The sequence below is a fragment of the Engraulis encrasicolus genome, chromosome 7 (assembly GCF_034702125.1).
Source record: "Engraulis encrasicolus isolate BLACKSEA-1 chromosome 7, IST_EnEncr_1.0, whole genome shotgun sequence".
Taxonomy (NCBI): Eukaryota; Metazoa; Chordata; class Actinopteri; order Clupeiformes; family Engraulidae; genus Engraulis; species Engraulis encrasicolus.
In genome coordinates, this window is record NC_085863.1 from 35,450,962 (window position 1) to 35,470,359 (window position 19,398).

Sequence of the window (19,398 nt, forward strand, 5' to 3'; positions counted from 1 at the left end):
ATCGCGCAATTTCAAATGTGGCTGGCAACGAGACCTCGGACCTCGCAGAGCTCGCAGATGCATGAATACAAAATTGGTTCGTGGCCACTCCCACGCGACTTTTCACGCTCGCAGTTGCTGAAGTCTAATCTGACCCGAACACAAACCTTTAGGCCTACCGCTGGAGTTTTACGTCACAGTCGAAAGTGTTCCGAGGCGCGTAAAATCGCGCGTTTCTTGAGAGCTAAAAGCATGCTAACTGGATGAAAAAACACAATGCTAGTTATGGACAAAGTATTTTAACTTAATTTCTACATGGAACATGATTGCTGAGTTCCAATCAGATGCATTCCATCCACGCAGACGTTGGAGGGGAACCATCCTTATATCCTCAATTCATTTCTTTATTATCTGACACAATTGGTCCATATCAAAGTTAACAAAATAGAGTAAGAATAAAAAGTATTCAAATACATTAATCACAATAGCTGTTTTTTCTTCTTTTCTTTCTTTCTTTCTTTCTTTCTTTCTTTCTTTCTTTCTTTCTTTCTTTCTTTTTAGGGAACCTTGTCATAAAAGTAGGCTATTCAAGACAATTAGTCTATATCACGATAGCTGTTACAAGACACTGGTATAGCCCTTTATTTTCTCTTTTACATTTCTAAATTAATAATGAGAACAGTAAAGCTGTTATGACGTTATTTGCAGGCCCACATGCCTATTTGGTAGGCCAATGGACCGTTTCAGGGAAGAAAATATGAGAGAAAGAAATATTGGATGGCTTATAGGCCTAGGCCTCTATAACCATTTGTTTGACTTTCATTTTCATATAGCTGATAACTGTGCTGCACTTGTGTACAAAACGATGCCACACAGGATACTATCATCATGTGGTTGGTGTTCCATCCCCACACTGCCATTCTCTACAGGTCACCTGTCCACCTAAGCTCTTTTATTATTTTGCAGCCACATGCCATAATGCCCTCACTCACCGAACATTCAAATACACCTGTAAGAGGAGCCTGGAGGCATAATCAACCATGGACAAATGCCTGGCAGTCCTCAGTCTTCATGTAGTTTTGAGGAGTTTTAAGCATTGCTGTTTACCTGCTGTTTAACATTTGGCTTGTACTTTGTGTCAGCCTGTTTGAGGTGGGGATAGGCAGATATGGAGACCCCATTATCATCCCATTCCGTCGGTCCTCCCCCACCACCACCACCGCTACCCCCGCCACCACCCACACTGTCCATGGATGCTTTCTCCAGGTGCGTCCAGAGGCGAGCGCTGATGCGAAAGTTCAACTGGGACACCATCCCGTGTGAGAGGGTCCTGGGGCGGAGGAACCTGTGGACCATACAGGCCTCGCTGGACAACTTTGAGCTGGACACCGAGAGGATCAAAGAGCTCTTTGGCAACAAGGACAGCGGGCGGCCGAGGACGGGCACCACAGTAACCCAGGACAAGACGTGTGACTCAAGCTCATCTAAACATGGTGCCCAGAAGGTAAGTTACCGATATAACCATTCCCTTTTGGCTGCTACATATGGCATTGAATGTGCTCTGAGCTAAATATTTGATGAGGGGAAAGTAATGGTAGACACTTAGCGCAGGTGCTTTCAAGGCATCATGTTTGTTGTCATTTGAGAGCCGCCTTGCTGCATATTCTAAGGTGCAAAAGAGCAGAAACCGTTTGGGAAACCGTTTGGGAACCACTGGGTTATCCCCATGCCATGTTTCACAAGGTCCAAGACATAAGGCTGGCCTTGGAGATTGTGTTGCATGTTTTGATCTGATCTCTCTCCCTCAGGTGTCACTACTGAGCTCAAAGAAGAGTATGAATATTGCAATCTTGCTGAAACAGTTCAAAAGGTACGAGCGAGTCTGTTATTTTCACCACCTAAGCCACCCTTTTCCACCTTTTTCGGCAGGTAAAAGCTTGTGCTGACTTTTTCACCTAAAAATTCCTAAAGCCTTTTGGCTATGTCTCCAGGCCAATCCACAGGCTAGTTCGCGATATCAGGGAGGGCCATGCCACCAACTTCAAAAGTGGAACACTCAAAGAGCTGTGCAAACTGCTCCCAGACTCTGGAGAGGTAACCATGACAATGTATTATTCCATAACCTCACCCAAAGACATGAATGCCTTACCTGTCTTCCGCCATCTGCTGCCAGCATGCTAGTTAACTCTGTTAATCTTAATGTTGTTTCATGCCTAAAATCTGAAGGCAAAGAAGCTGGTGGCATTTGATGGGACCATTAGCCAGTTGACAGAGGCTGATCAGTTTATGGTGAGGCTGTTAAAACAACCAGGGTGAGTATTGGCATTTATATTGGCCGTTAAGGAACAAAATGCCTGTAGGCAAAAAAGCAATCACCCATTAGTCTCTTCCTTACTGTTCTTTGTCCATTTTTGTAGCTATGAGACAAGGCTCCAATGTTTAATACTGAAAGAGGAGTTTTTTCCTATCATGGATGACCTGAGAAGGTTGATAGCGGTCATGACAGCTGCAGCTAAAGGTATACACATAAAGGCCTACACCTCTCATGGTAACTTTTTTTTTCCTCAGCCTACATAAGGGTGTCATGTAGCCATCATGACAGTAGCATGACACTTGTCAGGAGGAACATTAAGGACACATTATTGATGTTTATGACCGTTGTCGTACTGTATTATTTGGAATGCCATGTCATGACACATTATGACAGCAGTCATAAACATTAGTCATGTGTAAATTATGTTTTGCCACGTTTCATCTTATGACTTTTACATGACACCCTCTTTAGATCATATCAAATAAAGTACCACATATCTTTCACATTTCATCAGAACATGCCAACACCTCAGCCACCTTCATAGTATTACACTGTCCATAGCCGTGAGTCTCGTCTACACAACATAACGTTGGTTGTCTTGTTTTGCAGAGTTATTGGAGTTGGACGACCTCCAATCCATAATTCGTTTAGTACTTAAAGTTGGGAACTATATGAATGAGGTAAGGGCACAGCACTACAACAATTCACGTACACACTCAGTAATATAACTGTAACAAAGTGTATCTACAGTTTCCAGGTGTTTGTGTTCGTAAATAGAATCCAAAGAAAATGTGGAAATCACTGCACACTGGCAGACTTGATTAGCAATATCACTTGAGTTTTAAAGTCTCAAGTTCATCTCTTATGATATGTGTCTTCTCAATAGAAGTCTATAAAGTAGACCTACTAGTAGAAGTTCTGGGACATAACATAATGCAGTTGTTACACCAGTTATTCCACTATACCTAATGAATACCTCATGGAGATTCTCACCTTTCTTTTACTTCTTACTTCTACTTCTACTTCTGTCACAACTCTGCTTCTGACCTTGCTTCTCAGGGTTGCAATACAGGCAGTGCCAGTGGCTTCAAAATGGCCTCCCTACTTCGACTGGTGGACACCAAGGCAAATAAGCCAGGGATGAACCTCATGCACTATGTGGCCATGGTAGGGACATCATGTGATCTGTGCACTTGTGGGAGGCGGTGGCTCAGGTGGTAGAGGAGCCTGTTCAGCAACCAGAAGGTTGTAGATTGGATCACTGCTCTTTCTGACTCCTTTGATGTGTCCTTGAGCAAGATACTTCACAGAAATTGCTCCTGGTGGCAGGGTGATGCGCTGTGTGTCAGCCACTGGTGTGTGAATGTGAATGGGTGAATGTGAGGCATACATTGTAAAGTGCTTTGAGTGCTTGAAAAGTGGGAAAGCACTATATAGATATAGGTAATTAATTTTCTAGGATTTCATATTGAATTCTCATGTGTATGAGGGTTTCTGTTTCTTATTGTTTGCTGTGATTGTAATCCACAGCAAGCCCAAGACATGGATCCATCCCTACTCAATTTTCCAAGACGCCTCAAGCACATCAAAGCAGCTGCAAGGTAATAATCACTAGGCCCTACATCAAAGTGTCAAACCCATGTGCAACTTGACTTTGATGTTAGGCTTAGATGTGTAGAAGTGTTGATATATTATATAATATAAGCTTCTAAATTTAGTGATGTGTTGACTTCTTTTGTTCAGCATCATTACTCATGAAGTCCACAGCGATTTTCAAAGGGAGGTTATCAGGGTTTCCAGTATTACAGAAGATTCTTCTAAATATGAGGACCTCAACAGCCAAATGGAGAATTTTCTAAAGGTATTTTAAAATGGTCAAAACATTGAGTCAAAGAGTCAATTGAAAGATTGTATTAGATAAGTAAAGAACTTCCTGAAAGAGGTGGGCAAAAAATGATGTGACAAACTTCACATGTAGAAAGTAATATCAACAGAAATGAAGAAACCTCAATCAGAAATCCAGAAGTTTACATAATTAATCCTTTCTGTTGGAGAAGATATCCATTGGACTTTGGTAAGCACAATTCATAAATACTGTGTATATAAATTGTGCTTACCAATTTGCTGTGGAGAGGATCTTTGTGATTACAAGGGGTGGTGGCTCATCGATTCGGTTGAGGAAGTTTGGGTGCAAGGTAATGTTTATACAGCTAGGCTTGTCTGATTGGAATGAAGGAAATAATGGGTCCACAGTGCTCACTTCCAGCCTTTTCCATCTGGCCTGTTTTAAATTGCTGCTGCTGCCTGTTTTTCAGGGAGGATATGCAAAGCTAATCATTTGCAAACAAACTTTTATCAGACTGACTGACTGACAAACTTTAACAAAGCTTCTTAAATTTGGCTTGTTTCTGATGCTCACCTGCTTTAATCAAAGGGTTTGATTTGATTGAGACTTGAGCCACTGAATGTGTCATTTTACTTTTTGAAGTTGTCAATAAATGTGTGGGAATGGAACGTATATACAGTATACAAGACTGATGGCTGATCCAGCATTGGTAGTGAAAAACAAATGCATGATATGTGGATGGAGACACCATGTCATGAACTAATGATGTAACTTGGTTGTTGCACAGAGGGCTGACCTGACAATAGCTGGTGTGAGACTCTCATGGAGAGAGTTCCAGGAGACCAAAGATTCCCTGGCGGAATACCTGTGTGAAGACCCCTTGTCTTTTAAACTGGAGGAGTGCTGTTCCATCTTCAAGTCCTTCGGGGAGAAATTCGACCAAGCTGTTTTAGTAAGTACTATTCACCTTCCCTACTTTCCTCACTCACTTTGTTCAAGCTGTTGAAACTGCACTCTTAAACAGCAATTTAAAACTGCTGAATAGAATACATCCACAATATGAAAATTAAACAACTGTTTCCTCAAACTTTTAAAGCAAGGTGCATTTGTTGAGAAACTCACAGATGTGATGTTTTAACACTTAATGACATACTGTTAAATACAAACATGAATGAATACTTTTTGGTTTGGTTTAGGCCTAGTGCTTAGGTAGTTGGTCTTTGGATCAGAGGGTGGCAGGTTCGAAACTCACCCTTACCAATAGAAAAAAGCATATCCCTAAACCTTCAACCATGGCTGAAGTACCTTTCTGCACGGCACTTAATCTCACATTGCAACCTATATGTAACGAATACCCTGTAATAACTGTAAGTCACTTTGCATGACAGTATCAACTAAATGTAATGTATTGAGATGTAATGTTGGCTTCATATGAATAATATTGTTATCCCAGGAGAACCAGAAGCGCAGGGAGGGGGACAGGAATCGTGAATATCAGGAGAGGCTGCGTGTGGGCTCCTTCGGCAGCCTGCCCAGCTCCCCCTCCTTCTCCAGATGCCACACGGTCTCTCACACCACAGACAGCGACATGGAGATAGCACTCGCCAGCCTGCTCAACGAGGACCGATTCGGACGTCGGAGAAGAAGTCAATCAATGTCAAACAGCAGCAGAGTGGCAGCATCTCTCAGGTAGCTTGGTATGAGCTGATGGACATAGCGGACAATCAGGGTCGCTGACAGCTTTCACTGGACCCAGGACAAAACCATCTGAAAGGGCCCCACTCTCACTGCATACAATGTAATGGGGTCCAATTCTGCCCCCCCCCCTCTTTTCCTGGGCCCGGGACAATTGACCCTGTTGGTGGTATGGGAATACAAGTGGTTTGAGATGGAGACCTCTCATTGTTTGTTCTCCATCAGTGGTGGAACAAGCTATATTGTACCAGCTGCTGTAAGACTATGGTCATCACTCTCAACCTTCAAGAAACTTGTTAAGACTTGTAAAGACTTCTGAAACAATTTCCCTTCATAGCATGTTAACCCTACTCAGCAGCTCTAACCTTGTTATGTTTCTGTGTTCTGTATTTTGTTAAACATTGTTTGTTGTTTATTATGTCAGTTGTGAATGTCTTTGGATAAAAGCATCTGCAAAATGTCATGTAATGTGATGTGCAGTAAAAGGACTCATGTTCTCTATGGAAAGAAAGATGAAATGTTTCACAACCTAGCATCTTTTCTGTATCATGTGATAATAACGGATGAAGTATGCATAAAGGGATATTTTGTGATAAATGCATTTGGAGCTGCCACACATTATATGTTGGGAATATGCACTCATAAGTACAAGGGATTTACATAGGGAACAGTGCCTCATACTTAAATATGTAGGCTAATGCAATATTGTCATTACATATATACTGGACATAATACAAACATCAGTCTTATCATGACCAAAAGTTATTAGAAAATCACTTGGCGATCAAAAATCTGATGTACAAACAATTCAGAAACACAGTAAACAACCAAGAAGCATAGAGTAGGGGACCAAGTGATGTCCATCTTTGGGTAAATAAATGTCAAAACCATGGCAACCCACTGCAAATGTGAGCAAAGTCCCTTGTCCAAAGTCCCTACATGAGTCTTTCCTCTTTTTGTCAAGAAGACAGTGCTTTGGCTTGGAAATGGTGGAGGTTGGATTTTGCTCCCCGTAACCTGGGAAATGGTATTTGTTTACGCCAATGATCTCACTTGGCTAGTGGCACAGTGAAATAATACCCTCTCCAATGCAGCAGCTTCAGACAGACTCTTCTTTCATGCAAGCCTGGAGGACAGGGGCTTTAGAGGTCAATGGTGTTTAGACAGAACACATTACATCTCACCTAAATCCACTGGCAGGAGATCTGTGTTAATGTCTGAATTAATTTGAAAAATATGCTCGCAGGCACTGGGGAAAATCATATCTAGAAGCTTATCATCATGGGGTTGCCTTGCTTCTTACTTTGTTATAGGTTTTATACCTAACTAAAACTTTATGAAAAACTTAACTGAACTTAAACTTAGCAGAAGAAGAAAAAGAGAAAAAAAAACTCCACACAAAGCTGCAAGGGGGTGTCATCCACACAGTCACATGCATGGTACCTCAAAGAATCCTTTGAAAACATTCCAGAGAGAGAGAGAGAGAGAGAGAGAGAGAGAGAGAGAGAGAGAGAGAGAGAGAGAGAGAGAGAGAGAGAAGTGCGTGTGGGACTTGGACCTATCAAAGACGTTGTTCTATGGCCAAGTGTTGGAAAAGGGACACCAGACTCGAAGCCGAGGACGAGGTGCAGGTTGGCCATTTGCATCGCGGTAAGATCATTTTGCGCATGTTTAACATGTTAAACTGACTGTTTAGCCTCTAGGCCTAAAACGCTACGTGATATTTTAACATGTGAAATTTGGACAGCAGGAAATATTACTAGGAAGTTATTAATTTGTACATTTGTAGAAATGACGACTACTTTTAGAAGCTCCTAAAATGTTAATCGCCTTAACAATGGCATAGGTTTTACAGATGAAATGCTAAAATTCCAGTGCTATATGAAGGCAAGAAACTTGAGTTTCGAATTGATGCACTGCGACATGCGAATAATTAATTGATCAAGTCACATTAGCCCAATGGACTCGAATGAATATCTTTTGGACTGTTTTACTTTTATCGACTCGGCAGACCTAGGTCTAGCCATTTTTCTTTGGTTGACAGTGATGTGAAGAAAAGTAGCCTACATATTAGAAATTAACTTCTTGTTATGTTTACTGTACAGACATCTGCCTCTTGCCGTCAGTGTAATCCACCACTAGGTGGATCTCTCTGAGTACTTATACCGGGTAAGATGCTCGTGTGAGATGAGTTCAGTAACTCGACCCGAAGTTTCTGAGCTGTTTGAGTCCCCACGCATTTTGGCGCGTGAGTTGATTTTGTGGCCAATGTGGTGTTTGTCAGTGCAAAAAAGAGCCACTTTTATGGAAGCTCGTGTTAATGTCGTAGACGAGCAATAAACCTAACCTGCACAGGGCCTACACTACAGGGAGTCTCTTACAAGGAGATCAGTAGAAAACTCTTCACCGCTCTGTGTCTCCAGGTTAACAGGATGCGGGAGATGTTTGGATACCCTATTTGGAGGGCCTGTTGCTGACTGCAGTGTTGATGTTTCTTATTCAGTGAATGCAAGACCTTTACAAAGACTGCTGAGAAAGCACTCAATATGGCAAGGTAAGTGCTACACATTTCCTATGTCCAAATGATTCTACACATTTCCTATAGTAGGCTATACTGAAAAGCTTTTCTTTTTTCTTTTTACGCAGTAAAAATACAGTGTTAATTCAACATTTAAGCTTTACCATAATCCAGATGTTAAAACATCTACCAAAGTGTTGAATTTACACTGTATTTTATTATTATTATTATTATTATTATTATTATTATTATTATTATTATTTTTACTGTGTAGGCCTACATGTGATTATTAATTTGGTTATTAACCTCATTTTGACCATTCCTTAATAATAATGTATTGCATATGGCTGTGCTTGGTAGGCCTAGGCCTGTAGATCTCAACTCAACTTGTGCATTTAATGTTACAAGGGGAGCGCAGCACACCTACTAAAGAGAGGATGAGTGGAAACAGGATGTTTTTTGAATGATTTGTGGTGACAGCTGCATTGCCACTCATAAGCCTATCCAGTAGGCTACAAAATGATTTTTAAGGAAATTATTATTTTGTGAACACCCAATATTTTGGTGATTCCTGAATTTAATAAACCTTTCAACCACCATGTGGGCACTTTGTAATCATCCAATAGACTTTGGCTTATGCAAAGGCATTGTGCTGCTGGTACTTCCTGTACAAATTAAAATGAAATGTCGATGTCACAGATGGCACTGTGTGTGTTTTGAAATAGAATGGGGTGACAGATGTGAGATAGGCAAGCTTTGTGTTTTATAAACTTACATTATATCCCCTCCTAACTTTTCGTTGGGATTTTCCCCACACATTCTGTAGTCGAAAGGTGACCTAATTCCCATTGCTCTTGCAGTACAAAAGTCTTTTTAAAGTGATACTATGCCACTTTTGGCTTGAGGCTTCCCCTATGGACTATGAGCATATCGCTGCTAAATGTTTCGAGCCAAGACATGTCGTTGTATGTTGTATGGGGTTACTGGAAATGGATATGTCTTAACAGTGACTATAGTTACCCAGTCGAAAGATTAGCTTATTCAATTATTAAATCATAACTAGGTGGCATTCCCGCAAAAAAAAATCCAAATTATAATTATTATAAAGGGAAAATGTAACAGTCACTGTGATGTTCAACAAACAACATAGTTTTGATCGGCAGTTGGAACAAACTTTCCAAATAAAGTTCATATTTGTCTCGATGAAAAGTGAAAAATAGATCATCGTCATCACTGGCAGTAGTCACGTTGTAACAGCTGTGGATGGCAGTGGATGTTGTTGTTTGCTGGCTGCATTTAATTAGTGGTGGTGGGGGGTTGAATGAGGCTGAGGGTGATTAGCGATGGGAATGGGATAGGGTGAGATGAAGATGAGGGTGGGGGATGGATCATGAGTGGTGGTGTTGGGATGTTGAGGATGACTATAGGGCTGTGGTTGGTGCCGGGGATGATATCGTTGCTGTCAGGCAGAAACCTTGTATCTCCTCGTTTAACTTATTAATTAATAAATCACCATTTCCTAAATAAATAATCATTTCAACATTTAAGTTGGTTATTAAGTAATTTATCATACACATATACTCATGGAGACTGACCATTAGTACTGATTTATACTTTATAAAGAATGAAGAATGAATATAAAGTAATTTAATAAAATAGTGGAGAGGGGCACTGTGGCGTAGCGCTCTAAGCCCCCCACATTTTGGCATGCATGCCCTTGGGGACCCAGGTTTAAGTCCGACCTGGGTCATGTCCCAAACCTACCCCCATCTCTCTGTCCCACTGATATCCTGTCAATCTCTACTGTCCTATCATCATCAATAAAGGCAAAAAGCCCATAAAAATATATTAAAATAGTAGCAGAGATATGAGGTTTCTGCTGGACTAATAGGATGATATGAGTGTGTGTGTGCTGCCATCTGGGTTATCCTGCTGCTGCTGCTGCTACTGCACTGGATGGATAGATGGATGGAGGGAGTCGCCATGGCAACAGCATTCTCCCACTGTCGAATCCGAGGCCAGCTCGCAAGTGGCGGCAACAGCGGCCGTCTCATCTGGGGCTCCTCCCACATCTTCTTCCCTCCCTCAATGACGTGGGCATCTCGTCGCTATACCCCCCCCCCCCCCAACCCCTTTCCACCCATACCCATACCCACACCCACACCCACACCCACCACCCTGTCTCCTCCTCCTACCAAACGCTCCGTTGGTGCACCCCCCCCCCCCCCAATCCCTGCCAGCCAAACCAACCTCCACACCCACCATCCTCTATCCTCCTCCAGCCTCCAATGCTCCCTCGGTGCCCCCTGCCAGCCAACCCACCCAACCTCCACACCCACCATCCTCTATCCTCCTCCAGCCAAACGCTTTCCCCTCTCCCCTGCTGCCTCTGTGGAGCCAGAGGGTGGGTGGTGGGTCTTCTCTTCTCTTCTCTTCTCATGTCGTGTCTCAGCGTTTGTGTTACATCATCCCCATGCTTGTGTATGGGTTGTCATGTTAGGGAGTCGGTTAGCTGGGTGGGATGGAGCTGAAGAAAAGGAGACCTTGGATTCCTCTGAGGGGGTGGAGTCTAAAGTGTCTTGGAAGTGATGAGGTCACAGTACTTCCGATGACCTCACTACATGCTCATGAATGCAGGCGGATTATTATTTAACACACACGTACACATTATTTAGCACCAGTGCTTAATTTGAGGGGGAGCAAGGGGGAGCTAGCTCCGGAACCTCAGACGAGAGCTCCGGAACCTTAGATGGAACCTCAGGGAAAGACATCATAGACACCCCCTCGGGGGGGGAGCCACCCATCCTCTGCGCTCCTGGACCTCCCGCTTGACAAATTAAGCACTGTTTAGCACGTGTGCACGTACGCATACACGCATACACGCATACATGCACACACGCACACACACACACACACTCTCTCTCTCTCTCTCTCTCTCTCTCACACTCACTCTCACACACACACACTCTCTCTCTCTCTCTCTCACACACACACATACACACAATTTGCATGTCTTTGACACTTCCTCCCTAAGAGTTTTGAACTGGCGCCACCACTGCGCCTTATCTCACAAAATGCAATCCATGATGAGATTTAGATGTAAATCCAACTCCATATTGCACTGTCCCTGATTGATACTCGCCTTGTCCTCAGATGATTGCAATTGTGTGTGTGTGTGCACGTGTCTGTGTGTCTGTGTGTCTGTGTCTGTATGTGTCTTTTGTGTGTGTGTGTGTGTGTGTGTGTGTGTGTGTGTGTGTGTGTGTGTGTGTGTGTGTACGTGCGCATGTGAGAAAGTGCTTTAGTGTGTGCGACGTGCACGCGTGTTTGAATGAATACTGTAATATCTGTGATGAAGAGACCACACATGCCTTATAGATTTTACAGTAAAAAAACAGCTTTGCAAATCTGCATGAGCCCCACTCCTATAGGATCAGAACAGTGCAGTCCCAGAAGTCATGCAGCAGCACACACAGCCTCTGAGTCTCCTGCCATTTTGCATTTGATTGCACCTTGCCTGCAGCCTTAGATTTAAGCCCCGCCCCTCTCACTCAGCCTCAGCCAATGGGCTGCCGGGACCCCTCCTCCTTCCCTCTTTCCCTCGCCCCCTCCTCTTTCACTCTTTCCCTCCCGCCTTCCAGCTCCCATTCCCACACATGCATACATGTAATCTCCAGCACGCATTCATGCACACGCCACTTCTGCTCTCCACTGCTGACTCTGCCTCTCGCCTGCTTTCTCCTCCTTCCTTCAGGCTGTTTTCTCTCTCTTTCTTCCCATTCTTTTCTTCTCCTTTTCAGTTTTTCTTTTCTGTTAGCTCTTCTTCTGCTGTGGATGTAGTGGCGTGAGGATGGACAGATCTTGGTGCGGCAGGCGGCGTTGACGTTGTTGCACTCTTCTTCCTCTGCTCTCTTCTCCTTTTGCCTCTGCTCTCCACACTCCTCTCCTCTCTTGCTCTCCGGCACTCGGACGCAGCTCACGTGAGTAGTACGGTGCCAGGGTCTCCCCTGCTCTCTCTCTTTCGCGCTCACCCTCTTCTCTCTCTCTCATTCATCTCTGTTTTTCCTCCTGCGTTGCTGACTTTGAGCTGTTGTTGTCCTGCATGGATCTCTCTCTCTCTCTCTGTCTCTCTGTCTCTCTCTCTCTCTCTCTCTCTCTCTCTCTCTCTCTCTGCCCACTGCTCCATGATATCAGTGTGCTGGGTCTGTGCTGCTGCCGACGTAAATTGAACTGCCGATGAGTAATTGACTGCAGTGTATTTTGATGTCTTGCTTGACAGCTGCATGTCTGTGAGAAGTAGTTGTTGTGCGCACACACACCCATGCACATGCACATGCACACGCACGCACACACACACACACACACACACACACACACACACACACACACACACACACACACACACACACACACCAATAAGTGAAATAGCAGACTGCTAGACAGATGGAAACAGAGAGAGAGAGAGGTGGAGAGAGAGGTGGAGAGAGAGAGAGAGAGAGAGAGAGAGAGAGAGAGAGAGAGAGAGAGAGAGGTGGGGTAGTGTACAGAGAAATGGAGCTACGCAGACTAATGCTCACCATGTCTTTTTGCATTACTTTGCCTCCCTGATACTGTCCAAGAGGTGTCAAGCTGCTAGTTGAAGGAGGGTGTAAGGAACATTAATAGTACTGTCATTTGATCACGCTCGTCTGTCTGCTGCACAGCTATCGTACACATGCCTTGACTGTGGGAAACCTCTTTGACCCCTGGTGCGTACCTTGTTGCATGAATTGCAGACATTTTAAAATGGTGTGTGTGTGTATGTGTGTGTGTGTGGTGTGCATGTGTATGTCTGAGTATATTTGCAGGGCTGATCGTATTCAGGTTGAAAGAGTTGTTTGTAAGAATAAAATAGTCATTGGGTTATTATTATTTCATAGCATTCAATGTTCAGGATTTTCTTCGTACATCAGGCCTGTATTTGTCATGAATTGGCAGTGTGCGTGCGGAGTCAGACAGACGTTTCGCCTCCATCCTTACGGCTCTTGATGTCGTGTGTGGGTGTGTCAGTCTGCGCTGTCGTCATTTTGCAAAGCCTGTTGAGGATTCCCACACCTGCCATCCAGGCTCAGCTGTGCATTACGCACTTCCAGTTGTTTGATCTGCGTAGTCAACAAGACAGCTTGCTCTCCGATTTCCTATGCTGTTTTTTATACTGTTATACAATATATAGTAGCGTTTGGGGAATGAAGCACCCAGTTGAAAAAATAAAAGTTCAATTCACAGGCGATACAGTGTTTCTTTCCCACAATCTCGAGCCTTGTTCTTGCAGGGGAAATGCAGGGGGGATTTTGTGTTCTATTGTAGTCTGCTCAGACTATGGTATTATTAAATTTTCAAACGAGGCTTAATCAAACCAAGGCCATTCACAAGTGTGTGTGTGTGTGTGTGTGTGTGTGTGTGTGTGTGTGTGTGTGTGTGTGTGTGTGTGTGTGTGTGTGTGTGTGTGTGTGTGTGTGTGTGTGTGTGTGTGTGTGTGGATTAAGACCAAAATGACCCAATACTTGAAATGACCCAAGGAGAATGATTTTCCAGTCATACAATATGGCAATGCTATATAATAACAGTGTTCTGTGGGATAATGCATAATGTATTGCTTTGCCACGTCTTGTTATAGCACTGTTAAAATTGAATTGACTTATTTTTCTTCAATTTGTCTCTAGGAAGTTAAGAATGAACTTAATCAGGAATCAGCCAATTAGCCTGGTGTGTTGACATAGTCAGAGTGAAAAATGCCCCTAGAAACATCAGTGTTATTGAGGGTCCAGGGCACTGTTCAAGAGGGACAACATACTGTAGCACCATGATAAGGAAGCACAGTGGGTTGTGGGGGTGACGCTTGGTCGGCATGGTGACTAAGAATGCTGGAACTGGAATATCCATTTGGAATGAATGGCATGCGGTGGTGTAGGGGGGGAGGAGTCAAAGTCAATGAGTGAAGATGGCTTTGCTTACTTACTTGTGGTGCTGCTGACCAGAAGTAGATGAACAGCGCAAACAAGCTGTTTCATAACATGTGGTAACTGCTCTGACCGCAAAGCTGCTGCAAAATCCTCAAGCTGCCACATATTAGGGACGAAAGAGAGTTGCACTGGACTTCAGGGATACAAATATGGAAATATAAGATTATCATGAATGAACCCCATGCTAAGCAATGTTAGACATGTCAAGCAATTATTTACCAAAGTAAATTTAGCAGAAACTAATATCTGTATTACTGTTTGTGTAGCGGGCCTATTCACTATTTGAAGAGTTCAGATGCAAAACCCCCTAAGTGCCTTTTCAGAAAATAATCTTAATTCATTTTTATTTAAGAAAAAGCTATCAAAGTTATATATTTTTTATTTTATTTATGTAATATAACTATTAATATGTATTATCAAGTATATGAATGTAAGCCAAACCAACAACGGGGTTCTCTAAAAATATAGAAGTGCAGGTCTTCAGAAATGGAGTTAGGGGGTTTTGCATCTGAACTCTTCATTTGCTGAAAATATTCAACTATTGTACATCATGACAACTTGACATTATTACAGATTAAGACATAGCCTTTACAATTTTGGCAACAGTAGATTATAACATAGGCTCTGCGCTAAGGGGTTAACTAAATGCTCTTTCTGACTCTCTTTTGAACTCTTATCGAATGCCTGAAGCACCTTGAGAAATCAATTCAGCACACACTGTAGTAACAGACTGAGTGAAGTGTGTCCCTGTGTGTTGTATTGTCCCCAACATGATTCCTGAGCTATGACTTCATTACACCACAGTGCACCGAGATCCCTTATCGTCACCACAGGCCACCTCATTATGCCGTCCTATTGGGCCCGTCTGTTATGTGGGATTAGCGGAGATCAGTGTCGCGCCATGTCATAAAAAGGCCTGTTATTACACAGCTGGCACACACACACACACACACACACACACACACACACACACACACACAAGCACACACGCGCAAACGCTGGACATACTCACTGCAGTCACACCCAGGATTGGACTGATTTTGTTTTTGTTTTTTGGTGGCACAGTGGCACAGCTCCACCGTCTTGGCAACAATAATGCAGAAGGGTTTATGTAACTGACTGTTGTGAAACTTGTCCTGGAGGAGATAATACAGTAATTACTTTGAAAGTTGCAGTCAGAAGTGGGTTGCGTGGAGGTGGGAATTGTGATAAAGATGACTACATAATCTGAGCTGTTGGCACGTGTTGTACAGGACTGCTGGCCAACACAAGAGCGTACAATAGGTGATAACTTTGGCAAGATGTGCAAACATTATATTCAGTTTCTGTGTACAGTGCATCCTGCCATTGTTCCGAAAGGGTTCTTCATGGAAAACTTCCAGTGATTGTACAAATAACGGTGTAAATGTTTTGGGTGTACATCAGTTGTTAAGTGTGAGGAGCAGGGAATCTCTTGTCAGCGAGTCTGAATACATGAGTGTGAATTGTTTGGTTACAATTTTCCGAAGACAATTATGTAACGCGATCAATCTACCATCTACCATCTACCATCAATCTACCAATCTCAATCTACCAAGAACCAGATATAACAAATAATAATAATAGTCGGAAGGTCACGACTAATGGCTCTGCAATTCAAAGCAAGACTTTGCCTTGTAGAACCACCATGACAAACCACTGGCCCTCTAATGGACCTGTTTGAATATGTAGATGTTCAAAACAAAGACCAACCGTCTGACCTGTGTGGTTTGCTATGTTCAGTCACTTTGCATTCGTTTCCTTCAGGGGATGACTGACAGACCTGCACACACCCACACACGCGCACGCACACACACACACACACACACACACACACACACACACACACACACACACACACACACACACACACACACACACACACACACACACCCTTTGTCTTACCCAGAAGGAATGCTGAATGCAGAATGACAACATGACATCCTGGAACAAAGTGGTGGTGTTACAGTACTGCAGGTGATTGGAGGGCATTGCTCAAGAAAAAGGTCAAAGTTCTGAATGAACATTCCTGAATTAAGCATTGGGGATCGCGTGTTGTGTGTAGACGTTTGCTGCTGGTATAGAAATGCACACAGTGTTTGCAGTGTTAATTCAACAATCGAAGATTAACGCAACATGTGTCAAAGTCGACTCTCTAAATGTGGATTTAACACAGCAAAATATACTGTGCAGAGACTTGGCAAGTGCGCCCAGCCGAAGGAAAATAGGTTTCTCTTTTTCTTGTGTGCCCTTTTGTATGAGTTTCTTATCAGAATGGCAATGGCCAATTCATAGTGTATTTCTAAATACATAATGCTGTAATATTGTAGTACCACAGTAGTAAATCTTTGTGAAGAAGTAGTAAAGCGTTCTCACTGGTGGATCAGTGCTGATGACGATGCTGCATATGTGCACAAATATTGCAGATGTCTTTGGTGAGCATGTGAGTCAGTGTGGATGCTAATGAGGCCATCCAAGCGTAGCATGACACATTATCCCCCAACCCCCTCCAGAGCAACCGGCAATGTGTATGTCCCCCTTACGTCACGACTAGAGATGCTTCATCAAGGCAGCCTGCCCACGTGCTGTTTCATACCAGGCACTGCAGGCGCTGTATGGACCAGCTTTATTTAAATCACGTGCGGACCTAATGGCATTATGACCTGTTAAACAGCTCTTAAAACCTATGCAACTATGCCTGATAGATAAGCTAATCATGAAACAAGATGAATGGATGATTGATGACTATAAGAGAGATACATTGTTATTCTGTGTCAGCGTTTCCCGCAGAATTTCTGTTAGTCAAGGTGGTGGGGCGTTAAAATTATATATTTTTGGGCTAAGCAACTTTAGAAATTACATTCACAACATGAAATCTTTATATTTTCAGGGGACCTGGGCAAGGTGGTAGGTGCTTCTTGTCAAGGTGGCCGCCTTAGCAACAAAGTGCTGGGGGAAACCCTGTGTGTATAGCCGACTTGAGATAAGAGGTTATCTGTGATTTGTGGTTGGTTCTGTGGTTTGACCGGGTCTTAGACTGAAAGCTATCAGCTACCCATGAACTAATCAGCTGCTTCATCCAAGTCAATGCCACAATGAGTAGTACTCACTCACAGCTGTGTCTATGAATGAATAGATGATGTATTTGCATGCCCATTGATAAATATTGAGGTTAATTAAAATATGAATTCATTGAGTTTATTAGTAAAAATGAATTCATTTCCTAATATTGTTATATCAGTGATAAGGATGAATGTGTAAGGTCAAAGGAAGCTGTGCTCTTGGCCTTGAGAAAAGCCTGTGTGAACATGTCTGGCCCCAGGCAGGCAGGTGCAATAGCAGTACAGCAGCTTGCTGCAGTCTCTGCATTAATGATCCCCACGCCTGGCCCAGCACAGGCCCACCGTGACCAGTAATGCTAGGAGCACACACTACCGTACTGTATATTAGGGCTGGGCAATATGACGATATATGGGTAGATGACGTGACGTGTAAATTTTGCTGTCGCAGGCTCTTAAAATTAAGTAAATTCATTCTTTCAAAATTGTCAATGCTTTAAATGATTAAACTAATGTCGTTGTTGTGAAAAAGTAATGTGTAATAAATCCAGAGCTTAAATAAGTATACTTAATTTTGAGTCAAATGTCACATTTGTCCTATGGTGTGACTGAGGCAAGCCTGGTTCTCCATATTAAAACATTTTTAAATAAATAATCAAAGCTCAGTCATTTGTCTAAACAACCCTGGCATGTTTTTCAAGGTGTCTATTTTAGCAAGTGGCAATGCTTCATTTTTTTCCTGTTTTTCTGAGACCGTATGGACTTATGAAACTTTGTCGCAGAAAATAATGTCCTGTGGTGTGACATCATTTTTTGGTTAATTCTGTGGATAATTATCTATTGTCGAAGCTCCAGCTGTACATAAATTGTGACTTTAGACCCTTAAGAAGCCAATGGCAATGGTGGATTTTAGATTTTTCTCTCAGAGTTCTTCAGTCAATCAATTATGTTTTGCTACCACAAGATGTATTAGTTTTGTAGTCCTTTGGTGTGACAGCCATAAAATACATTTTGACAATAGTGTATATTTTTCATATTTTTTTTCTTATGTAGATGTATGAAAATGCATCTTACTAAAGGTGAAATTGTATTTCAGTTGGCAACGACATGGCTTTAAATTAACTCAAAAGCTCAAAAGTCCAATGGTGTGATGGTAAAAGTCCTATGGTGTGATGGTAAAAGTCCTATGGTGTGACACTTTGGAGTATCACACCAAAGGACAATCAGGTCACACCAATGGACTAGATATTTGAGAAATAGCTTTTAAAACAACTGGTAGTACATATTTTTTTTGTTTTGTTGTTTGACTAGATAAATATTGTGTATTCAAATTACTTATTCCTTTATTGGCCTTTGGAATTTATACTTTGATGCATTGTTGATGAATATTTGCTGTTGATTTTGGATACTGTCAAATGATCTAAAATGTCATTAATGGTGCTTTGAAACCATAAAATATAATGGTAACAGTGAAGGAAAGATCAGTGAGAGAGTATATAGAGGAGTATAGATGAATAAAGTATGCTGTGGAGAGCTCAATATACAGCATAAATGTGCTGTCCAGCTTGAGATACCAAACAGGCACTGGTCACTACACACTACAGGTTCAATGGTGTGACAGTCATAGCATACCTACAAAAGTGTGATGGTCATGCCAAGGTCACCCTTCAGTATGAGTCTTATGAGCTCTGCAGGTTACATTCAATGACCGCATGGAGTTACGATAGGCTGATAATCGACGATTCAAAGACTTATAAGTGTAAAGTGTAGGTCCATATTGACTACAATATACACTACATTATATTATGATCAAAAGACAAAATAATCATGTTGATATATTTGTTTCTGGCTCAGTTTTGCATTTCTGTCCTTTAGCGTGACATGAATGTCCTACGGTGTGACATGTTTTAAACGCTCAAATATTTGTTTGAGCTAAACAATATGTTTGATAAACACTGAATATTGCA

The 19,398-nt window shown here is 42.4% G+C and overlaps 2 protein-coding genes across 3 annotated transcripts in view; both read left to right on the forward strand.

Annotated features, from left to right (window-relative positions):
* Positions 1-1,147: 1,147 nt before the first annotated feature.
* Positions 1,148-6,675, forward strand: fhdc3 (FH2 domain containing 3). Its single transcript, XM_063202216.1, has 11 exons — positions 1,148-1,483; positions 1,788-1,849; positions 1,971-2,073; positions 2,206-2,291; positions 2,397-2,497; positions 2,903-2,973; positions 3,353-3,460; positions 3,824-3,894; positions 4,037-4,154; positions 4,927-5,091; positions 5,593-6,675. The coding sequence occupies exons 1-11, from the start codon at positions 1,148-1,150 to the stop codon at positions 5,830-5,832; spliced, it is 1,461 nt and encodes a 486-aa protein (XP_063058286.1). The 3' UTR covers positions 5,833-6,675.
* A 755-nt stretch (positions 6,676-7,430) lies between these two features.
* trim3b (tripartite motif containing 3b) overlaps positions 7,431-19,398 on the forward strand; it is a 54,834-nt gene continuing 42,866 nt past the window's right edge. Inside the window, exons 1-2 of one of the 2 annotated variants that reach the window (XM_063203340.1) lie at positions 7,431-7,484; positions 8,258-8,388. The gene's annotated coding sequence lies outside the window, so the exon portion shown is untranslated. Of the gene's footprint in view, positions 7,485-8,257; positions 8,389-11,995; positions 12,333-19,398 lie in introns of those variants that run through there. The other variant, XM_063203339.1, reaches the window with a different exon arrangement.